Here is a 24,893-nt window from a genome sequence, read left to right as displayed (position 1 = left end):
CGATTAAAAATCTTTATTTTGGATGCTAAAAGGGTCACAGTGAAAGGCTGTACCTTTGTTGACAAATACTGAAGGACATCAGATCTAAAAAATATATTTTTACGATATATTTGAGGCTTGGAAGTCTTCTTCTGCATGAGCATGACAGCTACAGTTAAAATGACATGATTGTGCGTCTTATCAGTCTTGAGAGGAAAAGAAAGAAATCCTGCAGTTTGTGGCACTCGTTCGAAAACTGTGGTGTGAAGAAAATGTAAATCTGTCCCGTTAAAGGACTAAGCCTGTTGATGCACATTAAGTTACACGGTGAAAAAAAAAAAAACATGTCTGTACTCAAGTTTGACAACACGGGTTGAGTAAACATCACACTGTTTATGTAAAACTCAAAATAAAAGACAATCCAAATCTGTCCGTTTAACTGATTTAATGCCCTTTGATGTGAGGTGTGACACACAGCAGCAGGAGGAAGAGACTCTTGGGTGAATTCTGTATTTTATAGTGTCAACATGTTTTCATGTGGGATAATCTTAAGAATTGTTTCTTTGACTGCTTAGATACTTTCCCTTTGACTTGTCCTTTGATTAACAGACATATTTCCACTATTAACTACTGTTTATATTTTCTGGGTTTTCAAATTCCCATTCTTAAGTGCATTTCAAAGACACTTTGCAACATGAAAAGCCCCAGTCTTCTCACTCTCATACTGTAAAACAAATATCATAGCTGAGTGGCCAATTAAAGTTACCACATGAAATTACAATCTGCATTTTTTTTTTTTGCAAGAGACAAGACAAAATCCTTAAAATACAAAATATTTATTTTGAAAATGTCTTTATAAGAGAAAAACAAAACAAAACAAAAAAAATCAAAACCAAATCAAACCCATACAAATTGTTTGGTTACTAGCATACCACACTAGTGCTAGGAACTAACAATGGAGAATTGCTCACTCAGGGATAACTCAGACGCTCAGAGGCAATGAATACATCTCCACCTCTGCCCTCCAATTTCATACTGCACCCAAACATTGAGGCAAACAGAAGTGCCAGAAAATGTGGCACTAGTGGTGAAATGGCATCCTGTCTGTTCTATAAACTTACATAAGCAGGGCGGGCAGACATGTGGCAACCATCTGATTTTCTTTTTTTAAACAAAAACACAAAACCAAAAACAAATAAAGTGAGTTTAATACATATCTGAAATACAGTGGGTACTTAACTGTTGGCATTGATATGGTGAGGAAAAAAAATAAAAGCTAGAGGGAGCTCTTTGACCAAAATTCAGAATCCCAAGGAGTATCCCAACCTTCCAAAAACTGATCAGTGTGCTTCTGAAAGATACGGACAAGAAGAAGGAGAAAGCCTCATTTCTGCATACGCAGTTGGTAGCAGAGTCCGAGGTCACAGAGGTCAATGTTGCACCTTTGAGGTTGCAGTGGAGTCAGCTTAAGGCTTGGTAAGCCCAACCTTATAGCAGATATAAACATATATGTATTCTTAAACCTTTTAATCTTTTTATTGTGGTTGTACAATATTCCCTGATGGCCCGATTTGGCCGCTGAGTGTTATACAGAATCCTGAAGATATATCAAAATTAAAAGAGGAAAAACATACAAACAAGAGAAGTGATGAAATTGTCCGTTGAGGGAGAAGAGGGAGAGTTTGATGGGGGAATCCTGTTTGTGGGACTTTCTGTTGCTCTCCCTTGTCCCCTTCTTAAAATGTTACACACGCTGGTCAAACACACAGTTCCTCTATCGCACTGCCGTGGCAATCTGCTCTGAGGACGACAGAAAAACATTTAGTAGAGACTAAAGAAAGAGCATGAAAGAAATGCTTCTTCTTTTACTGAAATAATCTTACCTATGTTAGCTTCTTGGCTTTGTTGTAAAGTGAATCCACAACTTTGCTCATGTTCTGAATTGTTTCCAAGGCTGCTTCGTATGTTTTGTCCACTGGGGGCTCTTCAAATATGATCAAGACACCTTCACCTTGGTCAAGGATTCCTGCAGCAGTTACATAAAAATATATTACAGTACACTGAGGAATCTTGCTCTGCCTGTGAAGTGTATAAGTCTGATATTTGTTTTCATAGGAGCAGACAATTCCAATTACCGTGAAACTTTTTGTCCAGAATCATCTGTGATAATTTCCTCTCAACATCCCCCTATAAAGAAAAAGAAATTAATAATAAAACCCACATTTTAAGAGATATAAATGACTTTAACACAAATTGCTTAACTAAAAAGATACATACCTTTGACAGTTTGATTAGACCTGATATATGTTCTATCTGAAAACAGAAGGAGAGGCATATTAAATACAGGACTTAATGATTCATTTCTTTGTTAAAATGATGAGGGACAAATACAGTAGTAGATACTCATGTCAGCCCAGTGATACCTCTTGAGAAACACAGATAAAAATAAACCGTCTACGCAAAAATATACTGTGGGACAGAATACAGTGAGATCTGTATCACTGGGTATTCAACAGCAGGTAAAAGACGACTCTTAGGAAAGTGGGATTGCATAGTGCAGAATTGGTCGCTATTGCATTCTCTGGTATTTATTACATGAAAAACATACCCTGTCTGAATAGGGCTTAAGACAGTCTTTGCACAAAGTTATGAGAAAACAAAGACAATGCTGAGGTACAAGAAAATGTAAAGATTTTGTACCTGGTAACAAATACAGCAAGGCTTAATTGTATAATACTACAGTGACAAGTTTCCTCTGTAAAGTTAGGCCTAGCACGTTCCTACCTGTACTCTGGAAAATGGTTCAATGACTCGGATGAGGTTTTGTTCCAGCAGGTTGTCGTACAGTTTGGCCAGATGAGTGTTGATAATTGGATCGTCCCTCAGTTCTGCTCTGTACTCTGTTAGGGCCTGGAAGATGCACAACTTTGACTTTAAAAAAACCTTAAAATACTCAAACAGTGAGGCAATTTGTGCGGAAGCGTACTACAAAAACTTTAATGCATTAAAATGCATTATATATTGAGCAACACTTGGAACAAGGTTTTGGCCAATATATTATCAGCAGGTATAATCATCCAAAATAAAATCAAGGAGCATAAGTTAATTTCTGTGTGCTGCACCAGCAAACAAAAGGAACAGTGCTTAAGAGAAAACAGAACCAAAAAGGCTAAATGGAAATTTGCCTTATCTGCATGAAAATCCATTAACACAGGTTTGACAGGACTAAAAAGATTCATACCTTCTCAAAGTCTGCTAATGATCTGTTCTTGCTGGCCTGGGCGACACATTTCATAGCATCTGTCTGGATGGATAATGACAAAAAAAATCTAAATGTTATCTACAGAAACAAGCTTAATGAAATTGTTTACCTGCACAAAACAGAGAGACGGTCATTTTATTTTAGAATGATCAAGACAGAAATTGAAGTAACTACAAAAAACTGAAATACTGCGACGTACAGAGCAAAATCCAACAAAAAAACATTTTCAATGTTGACAAGAAGCAGAAAGTAGTTTTATTCACAAGGTGTTTCAGAGGGTCTTCTCAACAAAGCAAGGGATGTTGTGTGCACTCCTGCCCTAAATGAAGCAGCTTGTATTTCATTTAGTTCAAATAGTATGCATCATCATTTAGGATTCATACTTCTTGTGTAACAGTAGCAATATTCAGGAAAATGAAAAACAACTGATGTTTACCAATAGTTGAAACTAATTAAATCGCTGCTATGCCCAACCTGCTATGAGCAGAAAATGATTGGTACTTGCCTGTCGGCCGGCGTATCGCAGGGCCAGTTTGCCACTGATCAGGGTTTGAACCTCCTCTGGCCTGAAACAGTTAAGCAATAGAAAAATGAACAATCAGATATATAAATCCTGTAATGTTGACGATTCAAAATGTACCATGTGGATGCCAGGACATGATATCGTATGAATGTAATGGAAGTTCAAACAATAAAACATTGTACGTTGAGTTTAAAGTGCTACTCACGAGTTGAGAACAATTTTGCACAGAAGCATGTATTTGAGTGCTGTGATGGCTTTGGGGTTGTCAATGGAGTCATAGCCCTCGAAGGCCTCAAAGAAGTAGGAGTAGGCCGTCTTCCAGTCCTTCTCCTCTGCAGCATGGATGATCCCTGCAACAGAGATAACAGCATGATAGTTACCATCCATGGCCAAAACAAACCATGTCAGTCACCTTGAAATGTGAAATGCCAACAAAAACTGGAGAAACTTGCTGGGCTAAAGATAAACACAGTAGCTGCTATGTGATTGTATGATTCAAAGAAATATTAAAACCACCATGTGCTGACTACTGGTATCGCCCAACAAGGACCAATAAATCATAATCTGGGAAATTACAGAAGCATTAGCTATAAGCTGCATCTCCTTTTCCAGTTCACAGTATTGTAAAGTCATCAATAACCATGATACTATCACACCTCGCAGTTCTTCTGCCTTCACACTGATAAAAACAAACTGTGTGACTTTTAGATGGTTATCATATAAAATGAGCTGAGTCACTGAAGAACAAACCAAATATAACACACCAAATCAAGAATTGCTTCATAAGCGGTTTTGAGTCATTAATTATGATCATCACTATAATTAAATTGAAAAAAATCTCCAGTTTAAAACGCTGTCTCGCTTTTGTAAATTAATTCATACTGCAATTTCAAGCAGGCTTCACAATAGGTCAACAGGCCTCTCCTTAACTCAGACATCAAAATGATTCCTTTCTACACCTGAGTGGTTGAACACACCACTTGCTGGGCTGTTATTTCTCTTTGTTTTAACTGTTTGGACCAGAGGTAAGTCACATATCCTCTGAATCAGCTGAATCCACACCTGAATAAATGTTTTTAAAGTCTCCCAATGGAAACTTGTGATATGTAGTTTGGCTATGCAAGGCTATTTCTCTGACTCATCAACTAGGAAAGCCCCACTTAGCCTAAATGTACAACAGACCTTTTTTACAGCAGGTACTTCCATGGCAGAAAAAGCAGAGGTGTAAACGAATGGCTTACTGGGACACACAATGGAACTGAGCTATTGTAAATGTTATTAGTTATACCTGTGCTTTTCCTATGACAAGTCAAAATGAAAAAAGGCCTATTAAAATGTTATTACCACATGCATATTGTACTTTGTTTTTTTTCCTACCAAGGTACCAGATAGTAAAGCTGTGAAATAGCAATCAAATCAGTGCAAAAACTGATGCTATGCATCTGAAAGTTATTTTTCCATAGTCTTAATATTTTCTGTGATACTAATAATACAAATAATAATATTAATAGTGTGACTGCTAATTTCTCAGTTTCCCTGGTATGATAAACACCATCTATCTGTTACCCCACACACATGGACACTGGACCACTTCGACCCAGGTAAGCTTTGGAAGTGAGAATAGCGAACAGATCTGACCTGACTGCATGTCCAGAGCTGCCTGGAGCTTTGGAGGACAGTAAATGGCGTTGGCGGTGGTCCTGGCTGAGGTGAGGGCTGCGTGGGCCTTGGGCAGGTTACTGAGAGCGTGGTACGTCTTACTTTCAAGCAGCTGAACCTCTACCAGAAGAGCTTTGTCATCCATCTTTTTCAGCTCCTGGAGCAACTGGGTGCCTGAGGGAAAGAGAATGAACAAGAGCTAATGTCATGCAAATTAACTGTGGCAATAACTTTGTACAACACTTAGTAAACAGCTAGGGGGTAAATGTACAATTGTAATCCTGATCTGTGCTGTTCTTTCTCCTCTCTTTATAAGCAAAAACATGTCTAACTGCTTTGCAAACCTTTTGTTTATAAGCTACTTTAGTCAATATGGCACATGGAACACAAATTTCAATAAAAAAACAACTTTTAACTAATTACACTTATGTGAAATAAGATTGCAACAATAAAAGATATCCTCTGAAAGTTTTTGTTTTGTTGATGGACTAAAAAACATTTGTGTGGAAAGATGGGCCAATAGAAATGCCTGCCTTTTCGTAAAGCATTAGACAGATGCTGCCATGTACCAAAAGATAAAAATGTCCCGTCTCTAAACACTCACCAAGCGCCAATGCCTCCTGGTATCGTTTGGTGTCAAAATAGAGTGAGATAAGTCGTGCCTGAAAGAAGAGAGAATGCTATTAGACAAGCAGAGAACAGCTGTGCCAATCTATTGCCCTGTAGAAAAGCAACTGAAAAACAATAAACTACTAAACTACTTTTATAACAAAAATCAAAAGACAGGAACCTTAGCTTTGACCCAATCAACAATAGGAAGCCCAAGCAAGGCTGTTTCAGGATTTTTGCACATTTGCAAAAGTAATGTCTTAACGTTTCAATAACTGTAACAAATTGAGACATATATCATATTTTCCATGACTAAAAGTACAGCCTTATGGGCCACAAATTCCACAGATTTTGCTTGTTTTCCAATTTGTCCTTTTCATTTTATAACCACACAACCAAATTTTTCATCTAAAAACCTTTGATATAAATCAAGATTGAAATGTTCACATAAAGTTTAGTTTATTACATTTAATTGTCAGGGACCATGTACAAAAAACAATGTATTGTGCCAGATTTAGCTACTAGCTAATTTCAATCTGCAGTATCTGGGAAGGTAGAAACAAGCAGGTGCCTGGACCTGGTGCTTTGTCTTAATCATGCTACACACACAAAAAGATTTCACGACATTTTGGCCCATGTAGATCTTTATCTGAAAGTAAACTGTTTTAATCCTTACAATGTGATTAAATGGGGTGGATGCGGATACATACAGTGAGCAAGAGTGACATCTGATGGAGTAGACATGTTTTAGCTAGTCTCATGACCCCTCAAAATGTCAATTATTATGAAGCAATTCCTGGCAAACATCAAGATATTGAAATGCCACTCGCACACTTCTTGGAAGAACTTGCTAAATACAGACCAATCCTACATTTCCTAGAATTACTTCTTACAGAGAGTGCCAGAGAGAGGAGGTGTACCAACTGTTCTCAAAAGGTGGAACTTAACGCTAACATATAAGTGATAATCATTTTCCTTGAAATGCAGCGTCCTGAAGCAGCATTACATTATTGTCTGCTGAGGCTACTGTTGGTGGACAAACATGTTTGTTAAATGATAAGGAACTTGGTCTTTGTTTTTTTAGGGAGGTTGACACACAAACCTGATATTCACCACCAATGCTTTGGACAGATTAAAAACGTCATTACATATCTCAGGGTGATGTCATGTTATCTGCATTTTTTTAAAGAAAAAATGTACAAGTGTGTAGAAATACAAAACAGTGTTTAACTGTTAAGGTGGATCTTACTCCTATCACATTTTTCATGATGTGGCCTGAGGCAAACCACGGCCCCTCTTCTCAGCTTTCACTCATTCATACACGCCACAGTTTCATTACATAGTTTTCGTCTACACTTTATACACAGTACTAATATAAAATCTTGTTGATCCTGTAATCTGTAATTCAGCCAAAAGCTCCAGGCTGTGAGTGTGTACCTGCTGGCAGTCATCTGGCCACAAAGCCAATTTTGGCTGCTATAGCAAGGTGATGTCATCATAGATGGCAGTGTGTAGTAGATGTATTAGCATCACTCGTTGTCACTGTACTTCAGGCAAAGTTAACAAATTTGCTTCATCACCTTTATCAAGTATCCTGTCTGTGTTTGGTTTTAACCCAAAGTAATGCCACAGTGGAGGTGTTGCATATCTACTAACAACCAAATGCTTCACCATAATCTGTCTAGAAATCACAGCGTCTCCCACTCCACGAGTCAGAACATGTTAAATTTGATCCCTCCCACAGCTGCTATTTATGTTTGGGGATATCGCTTTTGTTTTCACTATCATTAATCATAAATGGTGTTGAATGTCGGAGCTAACTAGGGTTGGGTGAGAGGACAAAAACATCAGCGGTTGACGAAAGGTTGTATCCTATATTGCTGCCTCATTAGGAATCAAAGTGTCAAACGTAATGGAAATAATAAATAAATAAGTTGTTGCGAGAGCCTTTGATAACCTTTGCCTACACAATGTCATCAAACTCAGCATCAAACTCCACTTTTGCAGCTTTCCAAAAGATATCACAGGAGTTTATGTTCCATTTTGAAGGCTTTATATTGCAGTTTTCCTCTACATTATACATGAGCTTTTCATACATGAGCAGTTGAAGGGGTGATGGTGGCCAGTAGGAAAAATTTGCCCTATTGCCAGATTCTAGCAGTGAGGCATGCTGATATTGCAATGTTTTTCAGAAAACACTTGGTACATAAGTTGTGGATTCAGTTACATGTATGCCATTTGATAGCAGCCACAAGCTTATTCTAGGCCTCCTTACCTCCAGAGCCTGTCGTAGGAAGGTTCTCTTCTCTGTCTTGGCCCACTCAATGCATTCAAGACACAGCTCAACCTCCTGCCCTGTTGCTGCCTCCATGTCAAGAAAGAGGTCCAGCAGAGAGCGGACCAGCCGGGCCGCCTTGGCCTTGCTGATGGAAATCAGGAAAGGCCTCACAAATTTCAGCAGACCCCCTAGTTCTGGAGACAGCCACAAAAAAAGGACATTAAAAAACAAAATATTTCAGAAAGTGGAAACATAACATAAAAGTAGTTCCATTAGAGTATTCATAGGCTTAGTTGAAATGTAAATGCCGGCACAGAATTAACATCAAAGTTTGACCATTACCTGCAGCCTGTCCGGTCTTGGCCAAGAGTGTCCCCAGCTCCAGAATGCTCTGTTCTTTAACCCTGACAGCTTCCTCATCATTCTCTTGAACATCTCTCCTCACTGTTAAAGAAAGGCAACAAGTTGACATCAGAAACCAAATTACTTGCACATTTCAAAACAGTCTGAGTGCCAAAATGACACATTCATTTGATTAGTTAGAGTCCTGGACTTTTAAGCTTTGGAAACCATGATCTCACTTAGTCCTGTTTTATGGCTTTTAATGTCACATATTGAGATAATACTGGGTCCACACACCAATCTGACAACTATCATGTTTTATATACATGTTGTTTAGCCAATAAAAAAGTAGTGAAAAACCCAGATCACAATGCTGCAAGGCCCAAGGGGATGTCTTAAAATAGCTTTCCATGTCCGACCAACAGTCCAACACCCAAATATATTAAAGTTACAATTATATAAAGCAGAGAAAAGCAGCAAATCCTCACAATTAAGATGTAATCAGTGAATGTTTGGCTTTTTGCTTGATAAATGACTTAGACGATTATGAAATTTAAGTTTATTACTTTTTTTTTTTTTTTTTTTTTTTTTAAATCAAACTGCTAATAAATCAATTTACCCCACTCCTGAGAACAAAATCAATGTTTTGTCACAGCATTTATATTTGAGAGGAATAAACAGTGTAGCAGGACAGCTTGACAGCTAGTGGGGTTGTAACTTAATGACAAAGCAATTTGAGGACAGTGATGCCTATATGTAATGCAATAACTGTTTACAGTAACGTTATATGTTTATGCAATTTCCATTTGTTCATGGGTTTACGCAACCATAAACACACAAGAAAACATTGGCCAATTACTCATAAATGCTCCATTAATAACAAAATAGGTCGTTATTTTCACTCTGTCAGGGAGCTGTCTTTCACTTTGTTGATGAAATCGGTTAAAGGCTTTTGACAACAAGCTAATGATGTTAACGTTAGACAAAACAGTAATCATGCTAACGTGACAGTCTTAAGTAGAGCTAATGGTAGTTACCTTGGAAACTGTGGTAAATGACACAACACAAGACCTAACTACACAGTCGAAAACATAACATTACTGATAACTACTACATATTTCACGCCCAGGCCTAAAGTTAGCAAAGTTGCTAACGAGCTAAGATCCACTAGCAGCTGCCGTTACCTACCGTTCAACAGTGAGTCAGCACGGCACACCACCGGCTCTAGCTATTGAACGCCACTAGCTAGCATGCTAACCTCGCCGCCCAACATTGACTGAGCCATAGCAAATTACAGCGGTCAGAGGAACAGTGTCCATCTCAAAACCTCCGCCGAACACCTACCTATTGAATGGAGAATATCGATAGAGGCATTGCGGTCCGTGCTAATGAGAGACTGGGCTCTCTGAAATTCAACCACTGCTGCAGCCGCCATCTTCCTTATTCAAAATCCTGCTTGAATGAAAATTACGTGCGGGGACTACGTTACTTAGCGTATGTGACGTCACCGTACGACTTGCATGCCGGGATTTTAAGGCGTTTGGGAAACGTAGTCACATCAAAAAGGGGTCGAAAACATGTATCAGAAGCTCTCTTTCCTACAATACTGATTTGATCATATGAATCAGTTAGTCAATTTTAAAGTAGGTCCGCAGCATTAAAAACCCTGCACTTGCAAATTCATCACAGAGTTAGGCCCCTCATGCTTGCCTATAGCCAATATTTTGTGCCAATATTCAATAGTTTTCATGAGAACCAAGCCAAAATTCCATTTATTATGTGTTTTGTACATCTAAAGCAGGAGCATGGCCTACTTCAGCGAGACACAATAACTCTCCTGTGAAACCATAGGCTAATATAATTAAACTGCACCATATAAGCCATAGTACGAACCCATGGTAGAAAACAATAAAAATAACACCGAAGAATTAAATGAAACAAATAATAAATTGTCTAAAAAAATTAGCATTTACTGCGGTGCGTTTATAGCTTTGTGTCTGTGGTCTAAGGTGAATCTCCATGATACTGATAATGGATGACTGGCTGGCCAACACGGAATAAAACAGCAATATTTGCCCAAATGGCAACATGATGCATTGGTCTGACCATAACTCATAATGGAGTAGCCTACCACAGACACAGGCAGGCCCCTACTAGAGAACTGTGATATTATAGACTAGTTGAAATTACTGTAAAAGCCTATACGGTGATTAGGACAGTGTAGGCTAATACAAAGGTCTTATGCTCAATACAGGCTTGCCTATAGAACCTGCCTACCAACTCACTTCATACGTTAAGTGCCCATAGATGCATGCTTTTGATTACATTAGGTTGGTGCTAACGATGTTATGAAGAAAAACATCCTCGGAGTTCAGCGGGTTCAGTTTGCATTGGCGCCTGCTGTGTGTGGCTGAAGGCGGAGTTGTTCCCCAGCAGAGACAGCGCCGCGCACTGAGCGCAGAGCGGCGCCCCACCACCGCCTTTGCGTCAAGCACCCTCACACAGTCAGTGACACAACACAACATCAGCCCTCGCAGCATCCGCATCTCACGGCCAGGAGGACCAGGAGCACATCCTCATCTGAGCATCCATTCCACAACTGCCTACCATCGTCTGCGCACCGCCACCAGACGAGTTAATCCACCGCTTGCTTTTTGCCTCGGCTCGGATTACTTTCTTTGTTGCATTTATATTCTCCGAAATGGTTTTTTGTTATATTCGCGTCTTGTGAGGAAAAACAAGGCTCGAGAAGCGGAGCAGCATCGTTGCAGCGCAATTATATTCTCATTGAGCAGGAGATCTGGTAAGTTTGCTTTAGATTCGGCTTTAGATAGAAAACATTCGTGCTGAAAGTGTAGGAGTTTAGATTGCACAGATTTGTGGATGCATTATATTTAAAAGCAGGTGATGCGCAGCTGTATTTAATGCGGAAAATATGGCAATAAATTGAAAGAAATGGGGTTGTGAAGTTATAGACAGCTAAATCCGTACACATATTGTAAAATATTAACGAACAGGGGGAAAAGATGAGGATTTTCTTCATTTTAAAACCACCGCCTATTATGGCCAGCGTTTTCATTTCGACGCAGACGCTGAGTTTCAGCACCATGGAGAGCACGCGATGTACACAAGCCCTGAAGAAGCCCAACGCATCCTTTGATTTTAGTCCACTGAAGTCACATTAAAAGCTGATGTTTTGGAATTTCTCCACAATTAATGAATCAGTCATCGGATTGATAACAGGGTGATGGAATGAAGGATCGAGCAGCGTGGATTCCGGGCATGTCTTTCATATGCATAGGTTCTGCATTGAGGATGAAAATATGTCGCGCAAAGAAAGAATCATGTATCTCTTTGTTTATCTACGTTTAATGGAGGTAAATTGTATGACCTTGGATGTGTGCTTTAATATGCCGAATCCTATATGCATCAAACGCGACCTTCACCTGTTATTAAGGTGTTTACGTTCCTGTCTTCCATTTTAGTGAGAGGGGTGGTGCGTGGTTCACTCGTCAGCCATTGCCCATAAAATATAGATCTTTCCTTATAAAATGATTACGAATTTATCATATAGGATCTATTTCAATCCAATCCGCTCTGTAATCTACTGCAGATAAATATGAGCTGTAGCACAGTTTCACACTAAAATGTTTATAATGTTGATGCCTGATAATTACACTGATCATATGCAGCATGGAGGGATCTATACTGTTTGAATAAATTGGTATAAGCTATAGGTTGATCCATTCCACCACTTACTGAGTCAAATCAATGCTGCTAATAAGCCTGAGGCTCACATTCATGAGAACATTACAGATCTGATAACCATGATATTATCCGATGTAAGCTGAATAATTATAGATCTAATATGAGATCAAATAAATGTGTTTGCTATTTGTAAACAACCATGGATAATTTAAAGGTAATTCATCCTTCGCCAATTCTTTTTCTGATTATTGATCTTTTCTGCTTCCAGCAGTGGCCATCCAGAGACGCAGACTGAGAGCTGAAACACAACAGAGACTGTGTCAGCGTGGTAATCGTTATCCCCTCAGAGAGCTGTTCGCAGGACTATTTCCTAGGCTTTAGATGCCCAGCGGCAGCCTGTAGCCCGGGACTCCCAGCTCCCAGAAGCATTGAGGCTTTGAGACCCTCAGGATCTCCCCTGGCAGACGCTCTTCTGACCCAGTGCGGCTAAAGCCCCTGGACGCCTCCCCACAGTCACCATGGGAACCGTGCTGTCTTTGTCACCTAGCTACCGAAAGGCGGCTCTCTTTGAGGATGGACCGGCCACTGTGGGCCACTACACAGCTGTCCAGAACAGCAAGAATGCCAAAGACAAGAACCTGAAGCGCCACTCACTCATCAATGTGCTCCCGTGGAAGCGGATTGTAGCAGTGTCAGCTAAAAAGAAAGGCTCCAAGAAGGTACAGCCCAACGGCAACTACCAGAACAATGTCACCCACCTGAACAATGAAAACCTGAAGAAGTCGCAGTCATGTGCCAACCTGTCCACCTTCGCCCAGGATCAGAGCACTCCAGCTCTCACCAAGAGCTCCAACAACACAGTATCGTCCGTCAAGAAGGCCCCTCTGACTAACTCCAATGTGGCCCCCGGGACCCCTAAAAGAGTGATTGTCCAAGCCTCCACCAGTGAGCTGCTGCGCTGCCTTGGAGAGTTTCTGTGCCGGCGTTGTTACCGGCTGAAACACCTGTCACCCACTGACCCAGTGCTGTGGCTGCGCAGCGTGGACCGCTCCCTGTTGCTCCAAGGCTGGCAGGACCAGGGATTCATCACCCCTGCAAACGTGGTCTTTGTCTACATGCTGTGCCGTGACGTGGTCTCCTCCGAGGTGGCCACAGAGCACGAGCTGCAGGCCGTGCTGCTTACCTGCCTCTACCTGTCTTACTCCTACATGGGAAATGAGATCTCCTACCCTCTCAAGCCCTTCTTAGTGGAGAGCTCCAAGGAGACCTTCTGGGACCGCTGCCTGTCCATCATCAACCTGATGAGCGCAAAGATGCTCCAGATCAACTCCGACCCGCATTACTTCACTCAGGTGTTCGCCGACCTGAAGAACGAGAGCCAGAAGGAGGAGGAGAGGAGCCGCCTGCTCATCGGCCTGGACCGGTGATGGGAGCAGAGGGGTCAGGGGAGGAGGGGCATACTCCAGTCTGGCATTTTGAAAAGTTTGAAAGATCTTTTGTGATGTTACTTATTTATTATTGTCCAAACTGCAGTGGGACTAAGAATGTTAGGAAATATTTGACATTTATAACAACTTTGTATCTAGTAAGACTGATAACAGAATCTTCGACTCTGGAGGGGGGCTCAGTGATTTTCACAGATTTCAAATGTTTGCATTGTGTTTGAGGGATAACAGTTGCGATAGTCACCTAAAAATGGGTTTAAAAAGCAAGAGCTTTCTTTTTGCCTCTTGACGACATGTAATTATCAGGCCAAATTCTATTTTCAAACGAGCAAAGGAAGGATTTTCTGTAAGCCTGAGAATGAAAGCTTTTTTGACAATGATATATAAACAAAAAAATGCCAGACTTGGGTAAATCCTTTGCTAACATACAGATATATATCTATATGAAATACTGAAAATCTTAAAAAAAAAACAATTCAGACAAAAAGACAAAAAAACATTAGAAAAGGAAGCATACATCTACAGCAATGAATGTGGAGAGGACTGAGGCTGCTGCAGCCTACCAGTGACCTTCTGACTGTTTAACAATGTGATGTGCACTGCCTACTGCAGGAGGGCCATCGCCTGACTGGCTTTCTTCATGCATCACGGATGAACAGTCATCTCTGGCTGCAAACCCTGGCTCTTTGGGATGCCAACACCACGTCCCCTCCATTAATACGGATACGACTGGACATTTTTCGCTGCAATGCAAAGCTGAAAGAACAGCAGGGTCCATCAATGCTGGATCCATATTTTTGTGTGTTTCTGTTTGTGGCTCTACAACAGGACTTTTACTGTACAGGGGAAGACTGGATGGACAATAAGCAAACATTGCATTGTGGGACTTTTGATAAGAAGACAACAGCCAGAGGACATATGGCCAATGATGAGTGGTCATGAGTGGTACAGTGTGTGTTTAGAAACACCTACTTTATTTTCATCTAGAAAAAAATAAAAGAACAAATTAATGGATGTTTTACTCCCCATAGACTTACACCTATGGAGGCTTATTTATTGCTTTTCTTTGATTTCTTTCTTTTTTTACTTAGACATGTAATGTTTTGCACGCGTGCCATGCAATTTTACAGAGTTTCCTGAAGGGCAGGAGCAATTATTAATTTTCTTCTTTTTACTTGATTTGTAAACCAACTGCATCTGCATTAGAGAATGCTGTGAACAAAGTGACTCTAGTATTTTTTAGCTATGCTTGCTAAAATAGGCTATTTGTTTACCAGGGAAATTCTTTTTGTACTTTTGTCGATAGGTTGTGTTGCAACCACTTTGGAATGATGTTTGATTTTGTGGTTATGATTCAGCATAGAAAATGTTAAAACAGTGCCATATCTTTGATGAAAATCTCACAGGTCTGAAATACTGTATGGTTTGTCCAGCTGTTGAATGACAGGGTGGGTTTTCATCTACTAATAACTACGTATGGACACCTAATTTATTGCCATTTACGTATTTATTTAGGCACGTTTAATGTAAATGAAAGATCATGATGAGAGACGTTGAAAAGGGAAGGACATGAGGGGATGTCTTGCTGGTATAGCAGGTGTGCTTATCTTTGGTGGGAATGAAGATTGATCTGGTTTATGCAAATGAATGTTTCAGGAATTTATCGATGAGAATCTAATTAAAAAGCCCTTAGATAAAAACCAATGTCAAATCTGACCATCGCCAAAGTGACATCATCAAGGACACCTTGACAGAACAACACATCATTGACCTTCCACTTAAGAAAATGCCCTGAAAACATCTTTTTGTCCTGCAACACTGGCCTGCATGAGGAGCTAACTCAATCTGCTGTCCCACATATCAGGAAGAGAAAGCACACACATTTTTCCAGGGGAATAAATTATTTCAATGACACTTGTTCAGCATCACTGCAGAAAAGCACAGCTTACCTTGAGGATAATCCATCAGCATCACCTCTGTGTAAATCAAATGTGAGGCGACATAACATTCATCTAGGGGCTGTAGGAGATGAGGCGACCTCCACAGGAATAATCACATTTTCAATCATAGAAAACACTTGATTAAAATGACATGCTGCAGTGTGCGATGGCAACGACATGACAACCAAAACAGAAAGCATGCGGAACAATTGAGATACGGATTTCTTTTGTTTCACAGAAGAATAGTTGAAGCTACTCCACTGCAGCTATTCGTTATCTCCGTAATGACTGCAATCACTGGAGAAGCTAAAGTATTTCCATGCAGAAATGTTTGAGAAATGTTTTTACTGGTTTTCACATCTCATCACAATATAGACAAATGCACACTCTCTTTCTTTAGCAGTGTTCTGAAAATCTGTCTGAAAAGCATAATGGACTGCTCGTGCCAACAAAAGGCTTCTGTCATGTTTTAAAGTTGTTCCCAGAGAATGGAAGGCTTCTCCGCGTTAGTGTGAATCAGAGAAAATGAGCAGCTCTGATGGTCACAACCTGTGGCCTCCTCTGCTGCAGGACTGTGGCTGCCATGTGGAGTTAGATCAGTGAGAGAAAGTTCATTTGGAGTGTTTGTACTGGCACAATAGGGGGACACGCACTTCTGCTCTGGCAGAAGCAGGGCATTGTGGTAAAGGGCCTCTAAAAGAGACCCAGAATCTTTGTCTCTCTGTCCACTTGCCCCGACTCACTTGAAATGTGCCATTTTTTTCCCACTTTGCATCACTGAGTAGTTGTTTGAGAAAATACTTTCAAAAGCTTAGAAAATATGAAAAAAAGACTCAAGTGATAGTTAAGATTTCTGTCAAATTCTTTTCTGTATCTTGTTGCATACTTTGTAGATAAAAAAAACGAAACAGTGGTTAGGAATTTCAAAAAAGAGAGGCATTCGATGGCTGCATGTGTGTGCGAATGTGTGTGTGCGCGTGTGTGCGTGAATGACAGCGTTTTATTTGTACAGAAGAATGTGTGACATGTTTTCTTATGGACAAGGAGCATACACCAACCACACTGGTAACAGCACTTGGTTTTCCCTTGGTGGGGTGAGGTTGATGACGATGATGTTCAATAAAAGTGTTCTTTTTTGAAAAAGACAAAAAAGCTGTTGCTGTAATTGAAACTTTTTTTTTCAGTTAGTTTCTGCTTATTTTAATTTATTTTTGTACTGTGATGGAAAAATAAAATGCACTGATCGTTCATGACGGCCACTTGTCTTTTTGTGCCTCCAGCTGCGGACTGATGTGCACTCATTTAGTCTAAATCAGCATTTTGACATCTCTTTAAAAAACATGGGAGGTTTCACTGAGGAACATCCATAGTTACACACATTCACACCCAGAGTACAACCACAGTCTGATCTGAGCTTGATGGTTAACTTGGGGGTTAAGGGCCTTGCTCAAAGGGCAGCTCAGTTGTGGTAATGAGGGAGGGGCAAGATCCAAATTGCAAACTTTCAGTCACAAGGCGGCTTCGCGATCCATTCTCCAGTTACCTGGTTTTCACTGCCCTGTAAAAAAAAACAAAACAATGAATTTTACTGTAAATATTCTTAACAACAATCACTTCCGGGGAAGTGTAGGCCATTAATCGTAGGGTTGGTGGTTCGAGCCCCACCTCCCCATGTAAAAGTGTCCATGAGCAACGACACTGAACCCCAAATTGTTCCCAGTGTGTGTCTATGTGGGAAAAATGTAAGTTGCATTGGACAAAAGTATTTATTTATAATTGTTATTGACATTTTGACACAGATCTGTTATCTCCAGATGTATGCAGGTTCTCATTCTAACTAAACAGTGTGGCATTTGATTTTACCAATTAGTGTTTCCTCTCTGATTGAAAGTGTTAATATGTGTAGCCAGCTGCTCTGGTACAAAGACAAACATCCTTATACATTGCTTTCGACGGCACAGGGCTGAGTCAATTTCATTTATAGAGCCCAAAACCACTAATCACTGTACAATATACGACACCCTCTATCCTTAGATACTCAATTTGGATAGGGGAAAACTTCAGACCCCCAGAAAAGGGGGGGGGGGGGGTATATATACACTATGTGCAGAGTAGGACCACCATCCTAATTCTTCCCTTGTTGTTGATCTGCGACTCTATGTACTGTATTCTCAGTACTCCCCAACTTGTTTGTCTGACGTACCCCCACAGCCCGGTCAGATGAGCTCAATGTCTTCATCGACACCACTCGTCATGTTCCAAATGTCTTCATTTGAATGGATATTTAACTGGATGTTATTTAACACTATTAATTAGATCAAATATTGTTACAATAATATTTTCAATCAAGACATACGGATCTTGGAACTGTCAATGTTTAGGCTTGGTTTCTTTTTAAGAAAAGGTTCAGCAGATTTGGTTTGCATTTGTTCTGCTGACACTTAGAAACACGTAGAAACTGAAGGTGCCAACTATTTCCTCTTTGCTTTTAATGATCTCCATTTTTGCTATTTGAAAAAAAAAAAACTTTTTCGACTCGCTTGCTGATTAGTTGCCTTCTTCTCAATCACAGCATGTGGTGTTCATCGCTTACAAACTGGTGGGAGGCTTGTCCTGTGCAGTCGCCTCATTGTAGCTGATAGTTTATTGTGACAATAAATATACTAAAGATCAGCCTCACATCAATCTGTAATCTGTATGTGTGTTTATATTCCTCCTAAAAACAAATATTGGGACTATTTTTAAAAAAAATCAAGTCATTTGTTTATATTTTTTCTCAGCTACTCCACAATCTTCCCCTCTGGTTGGGAATCAGTGCTGTAATATACTGAGAGCCCCACACACACACACACACAGACATTAGTTTGGGCCAGTTCACTCCTTACATATCACTCTCTGTCCATTAATTCCAATTATTTAACCACCAGGTCAGTCAGTCCTGTCTTACTTAGTCACTGCCCTTGGGGAAAAAAAGTCATCCCACTCTTAGTCATCCATCAGCCAGTGGATTATAAGCCCCTGCTGAGGTAACTGGTGATGGCTGACACAGTGGTAGTGGGAAGCGGCATTGTCATGCCGACTGCAGGGGTTTCAGCCATCTCGATGTCACCCGGTGAAACAGCTGTTAGTGGGTGGATTAACGTCGAGCTCTACCCAGCTTTACAGACTACGGCTGGCCTCGGGAAACATTTGAGTCAACATCGGTCTTTGCATCCAGACTAATGACTTCCAACAGTTTTATCTGATCACCCACACACATGCAACAATAGCACCGCCGGTAAACAAACTTAGAAAGTGACTAAAAGAAGCAGCTATTGGAGCAAATAAATTTATTAATAAAATGATTAATGAAATATTTATCATTATGGAACATCATGGAATGCATAATCTGGATTTATACAGAATACATTTGCACAAAAATAGTATTACAACGGTAAAGTTCCCCCTTTAGGCTTGGTCTGGATATTACAGTATATTTATGGTATCTAATCCCAAATATGCAAAATATAAACTTAATATAAAACTAGGCACATACTGTATGAATGATGTATACATACAGATTTTGTTTAAAGCCACAGAGTATGGAATAAATTATTAAAAAGAAAATGGAATTTGTTACCCTTTGGCTAACATGGACGGGCTTGATAATAGAGTCTTGTGTCAAATGTTTCTGGAACAAAAACACTGAAAACTAGAGGAAAGTACTTGTTAAGAACCCAGTACAGATAACAGTACAGGGAAGAACACAATGGCACACGTCTCCTAGTATTAACATTCATATTTGACATTCTTTTATGCCCATTTAAAAAGGGAGGATTAGGAAAAGCCTGTGATGTTTACACTTGCGGTAAAGTAATCTTTGCTGATTGGGTTTGCACACCAAAAACAAATCATTAAAGGATAAATCTGGTAATATTCCATATTTATGTAATCGTCAACAATTCCCATGAAAAGACCTACTAAGTATTGTGTGTGTATCCAAAGCCTGATATATCTTCTTCCTCTGTGCCACAGAGCGCCATTGTTGTCCAGAAACATTTAAAACACATCAATGAGCCACACTGTTGCACTGGGTGACATGTTCCTCCATTACCATGAACACACACACGTATTATTTTGATTCAATCCCACGAACACCGTCCTGCTGCTGTAAATACTCACTAGAGTAACAAATGAGTATTAATCCGCTGCTGAAAATAGTCCCTGACAAATGCACTATTTCCTCCTGTTTGAGTCACGATTGCCAAAAACTACAGTGACCAGGTGTTTTAGGAAACTATTTTGACTTTTAAAAAATGAAAGTACATATTTGTGAGCTGTTTTTAAAGATTTACATCTTTAGTAGTGTGCCACAGACAGGTCAGGGAAGTCAAAAAGCACTGAGAGACAGACTAACACATTGTTGGTTTTGGTCTTTTCATGGGATTTGTTGACAGTAATACAGATATAGAATGACACCATCCTTACCCTTTAATAGGTTTTGGATCCAGAATATTTACATTTCAGGTTAATATATTCAGCTTTGTCTGAAGTTTTTGTTGCTGCATTATACTCCTATTGTTTGACACGTCTTGTTGCCGGTGTAGCTTCCCTTTTTATTTCCATGCCTCCTGGGCACAGGACGGCTGAAGGAAAAAAACAAAAAATTGGAAAACCTTCACTGCCCTGCAGGATGGTACAGTCAGCCCAACTGGATGAAGAGCGAAGTGATTTGACAAAGGAAGGAAAGTGGAAAAGGAGGGAGGGAGGGAGGGGTGGAGAGAGGAAAAGAAAGGAAAGGGAGTAGAAAAGAAGAGGACTCCTCCTCTTCAAGCGAGGCTTTGTTCGCCCACCCCCTTTGCCTTAAGAAAGCAGAGAGAGAAGCGATGAAGTGAGAAGTGACACGGAGTCCATCCTAATGATGAACGGTGAATAGCAGAGCAGAGAGGAGGAGTGGCCCTGTGGGAGATTACCATGCTGAAGGATATGGAGAGCTGCAGTGTTATAGTCCACACGCACACACACAGCCACACACTCATCACAGGCAGCCCCTGCGCCTGAGCTCCTTTGAAAACCATCTATTAACGCTACCCATGTCACTTCCTTAATCCACACTATGAATGCACCAGTTTCCCCAAACAACTCTTTTCTGCATCAGAGCGGCCTTATCAAGCAACGGGACAAGGTCAGCCACCACAAAGCTGCGAGGTAGAATGGAGATTCGCGTCTTTAAAAGACAGGGGCACTCGCAAACTAATTAAGATAAACGACTTGTTCAGACAACAATTAGAGGGCCGTGCTACTGTGGCTAAAATGACTAATAACAAGTTTTCCTTCCTGTTGAAGTAAAGTCGACAAGCGTGCCTCTGCCTCTTCAACTAGGCCAGACACAGAGGGAGCGCCGATTCATAACCTTGGGCTGCCGCTCCTCAGCCCACAGTCAGTATTCTTTACACACAATACAGCTAAGTCTCTTTTCTCATCCTAAGAATTTGTGACATTTACGGTCACGTCATCATGACGACTTAATATCAGGCAAATTCAAGTAAGAATAGCTCAATTCCTTCCAGATGTATGATAACTAACAATGAGGATGTTCTATGCAAAGAGGCAATAATTAATTTGTTCTGGAGCTTTCGATCATATCGCATGATCTTCATTAGTACATGGAGTTTGCCCGGTTGTCATGAAATTGTAGATGGTAAATTTTAATTTACCAAATTTAATGAGCACTAGGGACTTCTTGTCCGCGTTGGCTTCAAAGCTGAGGTTCAAATTTAATTCTTGACGTGGGAAACAGCAGTTGAGAAAACAATCTCAACACAAGGTCCATGTAGGAGATGTTCTGGAGCTTTCGATCATATCACATGCTCTTCATCAGCAGATGGAGTTTGCTTATTTGTCATGGAAGTGTAGATGTTAAAATTTTCATTTTTTTCGGAGTACTTCAAAGCCTAGATGGATAAGAAAATCGAAATCAATTCATTTTAGTGCTCCGCTGCAATAAGTAGATTCGCTCATGGGAGCGAAGTAGATGTGTGCAAATTTTTTGAGTCGAGTTCAACTTTGGTGAACTCTGACATGCAAATTTGCCACGTCTACCAATTGCAAATCATCTTGTGCTGACCTTTGAAGGAACGGAGAGCCAGAGTCTTAAATGGAGGAAGCTATTGTAGCTTTTTAGCTGTGTATCCACTTTTATTTTATGTCCTCTATAAGCTGCTCCACAAAACAGCAAAGGTTTTCAGACAGTCATGAGACAGAAGTCCATGGTACAAATATGGCTTTTGAATAAACTGTGTGAACATAATACCCCATTAGCATCTGAGCTAGTTAGCTTGCTATCTAATTTACAGTTAGCAAGCTCGCTAGGTCAGAGTCCCCCCCTCCCCTTCAATAACTCTTTTCTGAATGTTATGATGTACAATCCTGAGAACAAAACATCAGGGGGAGTAAACAACCCAGTACAGAGAAAATAGAAAGAAGCTTGGAGAGCTGACTGACTGGCTACAGCGTGTGCCAGGCTAGCTAGCATGTTAGAGGTTAGCTCCAGCATGCTACCTTGTGGAGATTGTTTTCTCAACTGCTGTTTCAAGTCAAGAATAAAGTTTTAACATTAGAATAATTAGGTTGGTTATAGAGCAGCAAACATCTTTACACGATAAAAAAAACTGATATTTGCGCCTCATGTACTTCTGTGCTGCCACAAATTTTTGCAATGGTTGGAAAAAGAACATATTGTAATGTGCTAACACTAATCAAAACAGAGCGAAAACTTTTAACACAGCCGACAGCTTGTGAGAACAGTACATAACAAACTCAGTGCTCAAGTGCTGATGATTTGATTTGTGTGATTTGGCTTGAGGAAAGTGAAGGGAGTTTAGCAGCAGCGTCAGATGAAAATAAGTCTCCAAATAGTCCACTGTTCACACAGAAAGTCATTCCCATCATTAGGCAGGGAGGTAAAGTAGGACAGCAGTCTGATTACAGACTTCACACCCGTCTGTCTTCACTCCTTCACTGTGGCCACCAGCCAGCTTCTCAGTCTCAGAGCCAAGAAGAGAAGCTAAAAGAGCCAATCAACACATGTACAGTACACACACGCCCACAGTTGTACACACACTCTCTTTCTCTCTGATGAAGGGGGTATTTGTCAAATGGAAGTCTATTCCAAAGGACCACTACAAGTCATTAGGCTATTCACTCAACACAAAGACGGCAAATGATACTATGTTCAGGGGCTGGAGTTCACGTGGGATTATACAGTACTGGCCTCTGCTGCTAAGGTAGAGCATTAAGCCTTTTTAAGTCATTTTAAGAGAATTTGAACTTAAAATACCTCTTAGAAAAAAGTAATGCTTTGGTTATCGTCTTCATATTTGCCTTCTGTTTTCAGTTTTAGTTATAGCATACCCTGTCATACTAAATGCAGCACAAGTGCTGTGCACACACATATTTGTAATTGTATGCTGTTCACATAAAGTATATTCTACCCTTTAATATATAAGCAGTATTAGAGTATTATAAAAAGTACAGACATTGCAGTAGAGAGTATAGGAAGCAGGATTTAAATTAGATTGTTAATGCTTTGCATGTAGCAGGTTGCAATGTTCAGGATATGATCAACACATCCTGTGACTAAGAAACTAACAATGAATTAAGATCTGGACTTTTCAGACACTGACTGAACCACTGAATCACATTTTTGCACTTGCTGTTCCCATATGTGATTGTAAACATTTAATGAACTAAAAGTGGACGCTGCATTTCCTTTCATTTACCACATAGGTAGGTAAGTCTTCAATTAAGGTCATTAACACATTATTATTCCTTAGAATATAAATCACAAAAAGGTTTTCTTCTATTTTAGAGCAGATAATCGAAAGCTGAGTATCTGAAAAATCATACATAAATAGTATCTTACTTCATTTTTCAGGGGTTCACTTTTGATCTGGCTCCTGCACAGGGAGCTGCAGGGATTAATAAATTCCCTGCAAAGCCTTTGGATTTTTTTTCCAATTACGCAACATCAGTGGTTCAGAGAACAGTTGCCGCATAATCTCCTCTCACCTTGACCACCACAATATTCCATCTACAATAAACTCAATATTGCACAAAGCAAATCATTTGAAATTTGGATTTAAAAAAGAAAGAAAGAACACCACTTAGGTGGATTATCCTGTAGTGCATTTTTAAAGACCTGTTTAGCTAATAACATTTTGCATGTATGCGCATTGTACACTTCCTGTTTATAGTAACATTGCATAGAAATCTACACAACAGGTCAAATTTGGCATGGCTTTGCATTTTGAGGATTCAATTACCCCAATCCTCCTACAGAGCTGCTATCTAAATCGTCCCATTATCAGCAGCTCTGCAAAAAACAAAATCAAAAACAAAAAAAAAAAAAAAAAAAAAAAAAAAAGAACACGAGAAGTGAATCAGAAGTGAATCGTCATCATTATCGCAGCCTGGTTTGAAATCAGCTGTCACTGTTTTTCCATTTGCCCCAGTTTAGTTGACAGGAACAGCCAGGATGTAACCGGATCGGCTCTTGGTGAAGTCTGGCTGTGATTGGTTGATCTTGGGCTCGACAATGACCGTGCACTTCCTCCCGTTCATGCTGCACTGGATGGGACTCGCGATGTTCACCTGCAGCTTCCTCTTCTCACTGCAGAGAGAAAATAAAAGATGGAGAAAGAAAGTGGAAAGTGTAAGAGAGAAAGGGAGACATAAGTTATTGGATACTGGAAAGTGTAAGGTTGCACATTTTGTAAAGCAAACATCAGGAAATGAACATTATTAACTCATATACTCTTATTACTGCAACCCTAAGATATAAGCAGCTTGCCTCAGTGGCTTCACATTACATTCAGTCGTAGTTTAATGCACAGGAATATGGATAATATGCAGATCCATTAGTGACCTGTGTGTGTGTGAGAGAGTAAAAGTATGAGGGATATAAATCATACTTGCTCTCACGCATCATAATCTCACAAAAACACCACATATACACACGACTACTGTATACACTTTCATATGCACAGTCACACTCAATACACACAACACTGTTTGGGGCCAGTGCTCACACACACAAACACACACAACTGTACTTTCATATAAACTCAATCATTGTAGCTCACGCATACTATCACACTCTTACACACAT

At 40.0% G+C, this 24,893-nt stretch overlaps 3 protein-coding genes across 5 annotated transcripts in view; 1 reads left to right on the top strand and 2 right to left on the bottom strand.

The window, feature by feature from the left end:
• Nucleotides 1-409: 409 nt before the first annotated feature.
• psmd11b (proteasome 26S subunit, non-ATPase 11b) lies at nt 410-10,153 on the bottom strand. 2 transcript variants are annotated; one of them, XM_044178568.1, is made up of 13 exons: nt 9,997-10,153; nt 8,653-8,754; nt 8,308-8,504; nt 6,028-6,085; nt 5,403-5,597; nt 3,970-4,114; nt 3,747-3,807; nt 3,221-3,283; nt 2,764-2,889; nt 2,257-2,292; nt 2,115-2,166; nt 1,863-2,005; nt 410-1,779 (listed from the first exon to the last, which is right to left on the bottom strand). In XM_044178568.1, exons 1-12 carry the CDS (start codon nt 10,085-10,087, stop codon nt 1,863-1,865), a joined length of 1,269 nt encoding a protein of 422 aa, XP_044034503.1. In that variant the 5' UTR covers nt 10,088-10,153; the 3' UTR covers nt 410-1,779. The 2 variants fall into 2 exon arrangements, with proteins under 2 accessions (XP_044034503.1, XP_044034504.1); XM_044178569.1 differs by having other exon boundaries at nt 410-1,774.
• A 945-nt stretch (nt 10,154-11,098) lies between these two features.
• cdk5r1b (cyclin-dependent kinase 5, regulatory subunit 1b (p35)) lies at nt 11,099-16,995 on the top strand. Of its 2 annotated transcripts, none has more exons than XM_044179214.1 (2): nt 11,099-11,455; nt 12,632-16,995. In XM_044179214.1, exon 2 carries the CDS (start codon nt 12,879-12,881, stop codon nt 13,785-13,787), a length of 909 nt encoding a protein of 302 aa, XP_044035149.1. In that variant the 5' UTR covers nt 11,099-11,455; nt 12,632-12,878; the 3' UTR covers nt 13,788-16,995. The 2 variants fall into 2 exon arrangements, with proteins under 2 accessions (XP_044035149.1, XP_044035148.1); XM_044179213.1 differs by having other exon boundaries at nt 12,629-16,995.
• A 2,064-nt stretch (nt 16,996-19,059) lies between these two features.
• myo1d (myosin 1D) overlaps nt 19,060-24,893 on the bottom strand; it is a 98,010-nt gene continuing 92,176 nt past the window's right edge. Inside the window, exon 22 of the mRNA XM_044178726.1 lies at nt 19,060-24,395. Within this exon, the coding sequence (XP_044034661.1) occupies nt 24,239-24,395 (157 nt within the window). The 3' untranslated portion in view covers nt 19,060-24,238. The remainder of the gene's footprint in view (nt 24,396-24,893) is intronic.

This window comes from Siniperca chuatsi, linkage group LG20 (assembly GCF_020085105.1).
Source record: "Siniperca chuatsi isolate FFG_IHB_CAS linkage group LG20, ASM2008510v1, whole genome shotgun sequence".
NCBI classification, from domain to species: domain Eukaryota; kingdom Metazoa; phylum Chordata; class Actinopteri; order Centrarchiformes; family Sinipercidae; genus Siniperca; species Siniperca chuatsi.
The sequence above is the reverse complement of the archived record's forward strand: the minus strand, read 5'-3'. Positions and strand labels throughout refer to the sequence as shown.

Excerpts from the sequence above, each read along its gene's own strand:
- psmd11b (XM_044178568.1), bottom strand. The coding sequence starts at position 10,087 with ATGGCGGCTGCAGCAGTGGTTGAATTTCAGAGAGCCCAGTCTCTCATT. Across the intron at positions 6,086-8,307 it reads TCCTACGACAGGCTCTGGAG|GCACGACTTATCTCACTCTA; the intron begins GTAAGGAGGCCT and ends CTCTTCTTTCAG. Across the intron at positions 5,598-6,027 it reads CCAGGAGGCATTGGCGCTTG|GCACCCAGTTGCTCCAGGAG; the intron begins GTGAGTGTTTAG and ends TCTTTCCCTCAG.
- cdk5r1b (XM_044179214.1), top strand. The coding sequence starts at position 12,879 with ATGGGAACCGTGCTGTCTTTGTCACCTAGCTACCGAAAGGCGGCTCTC.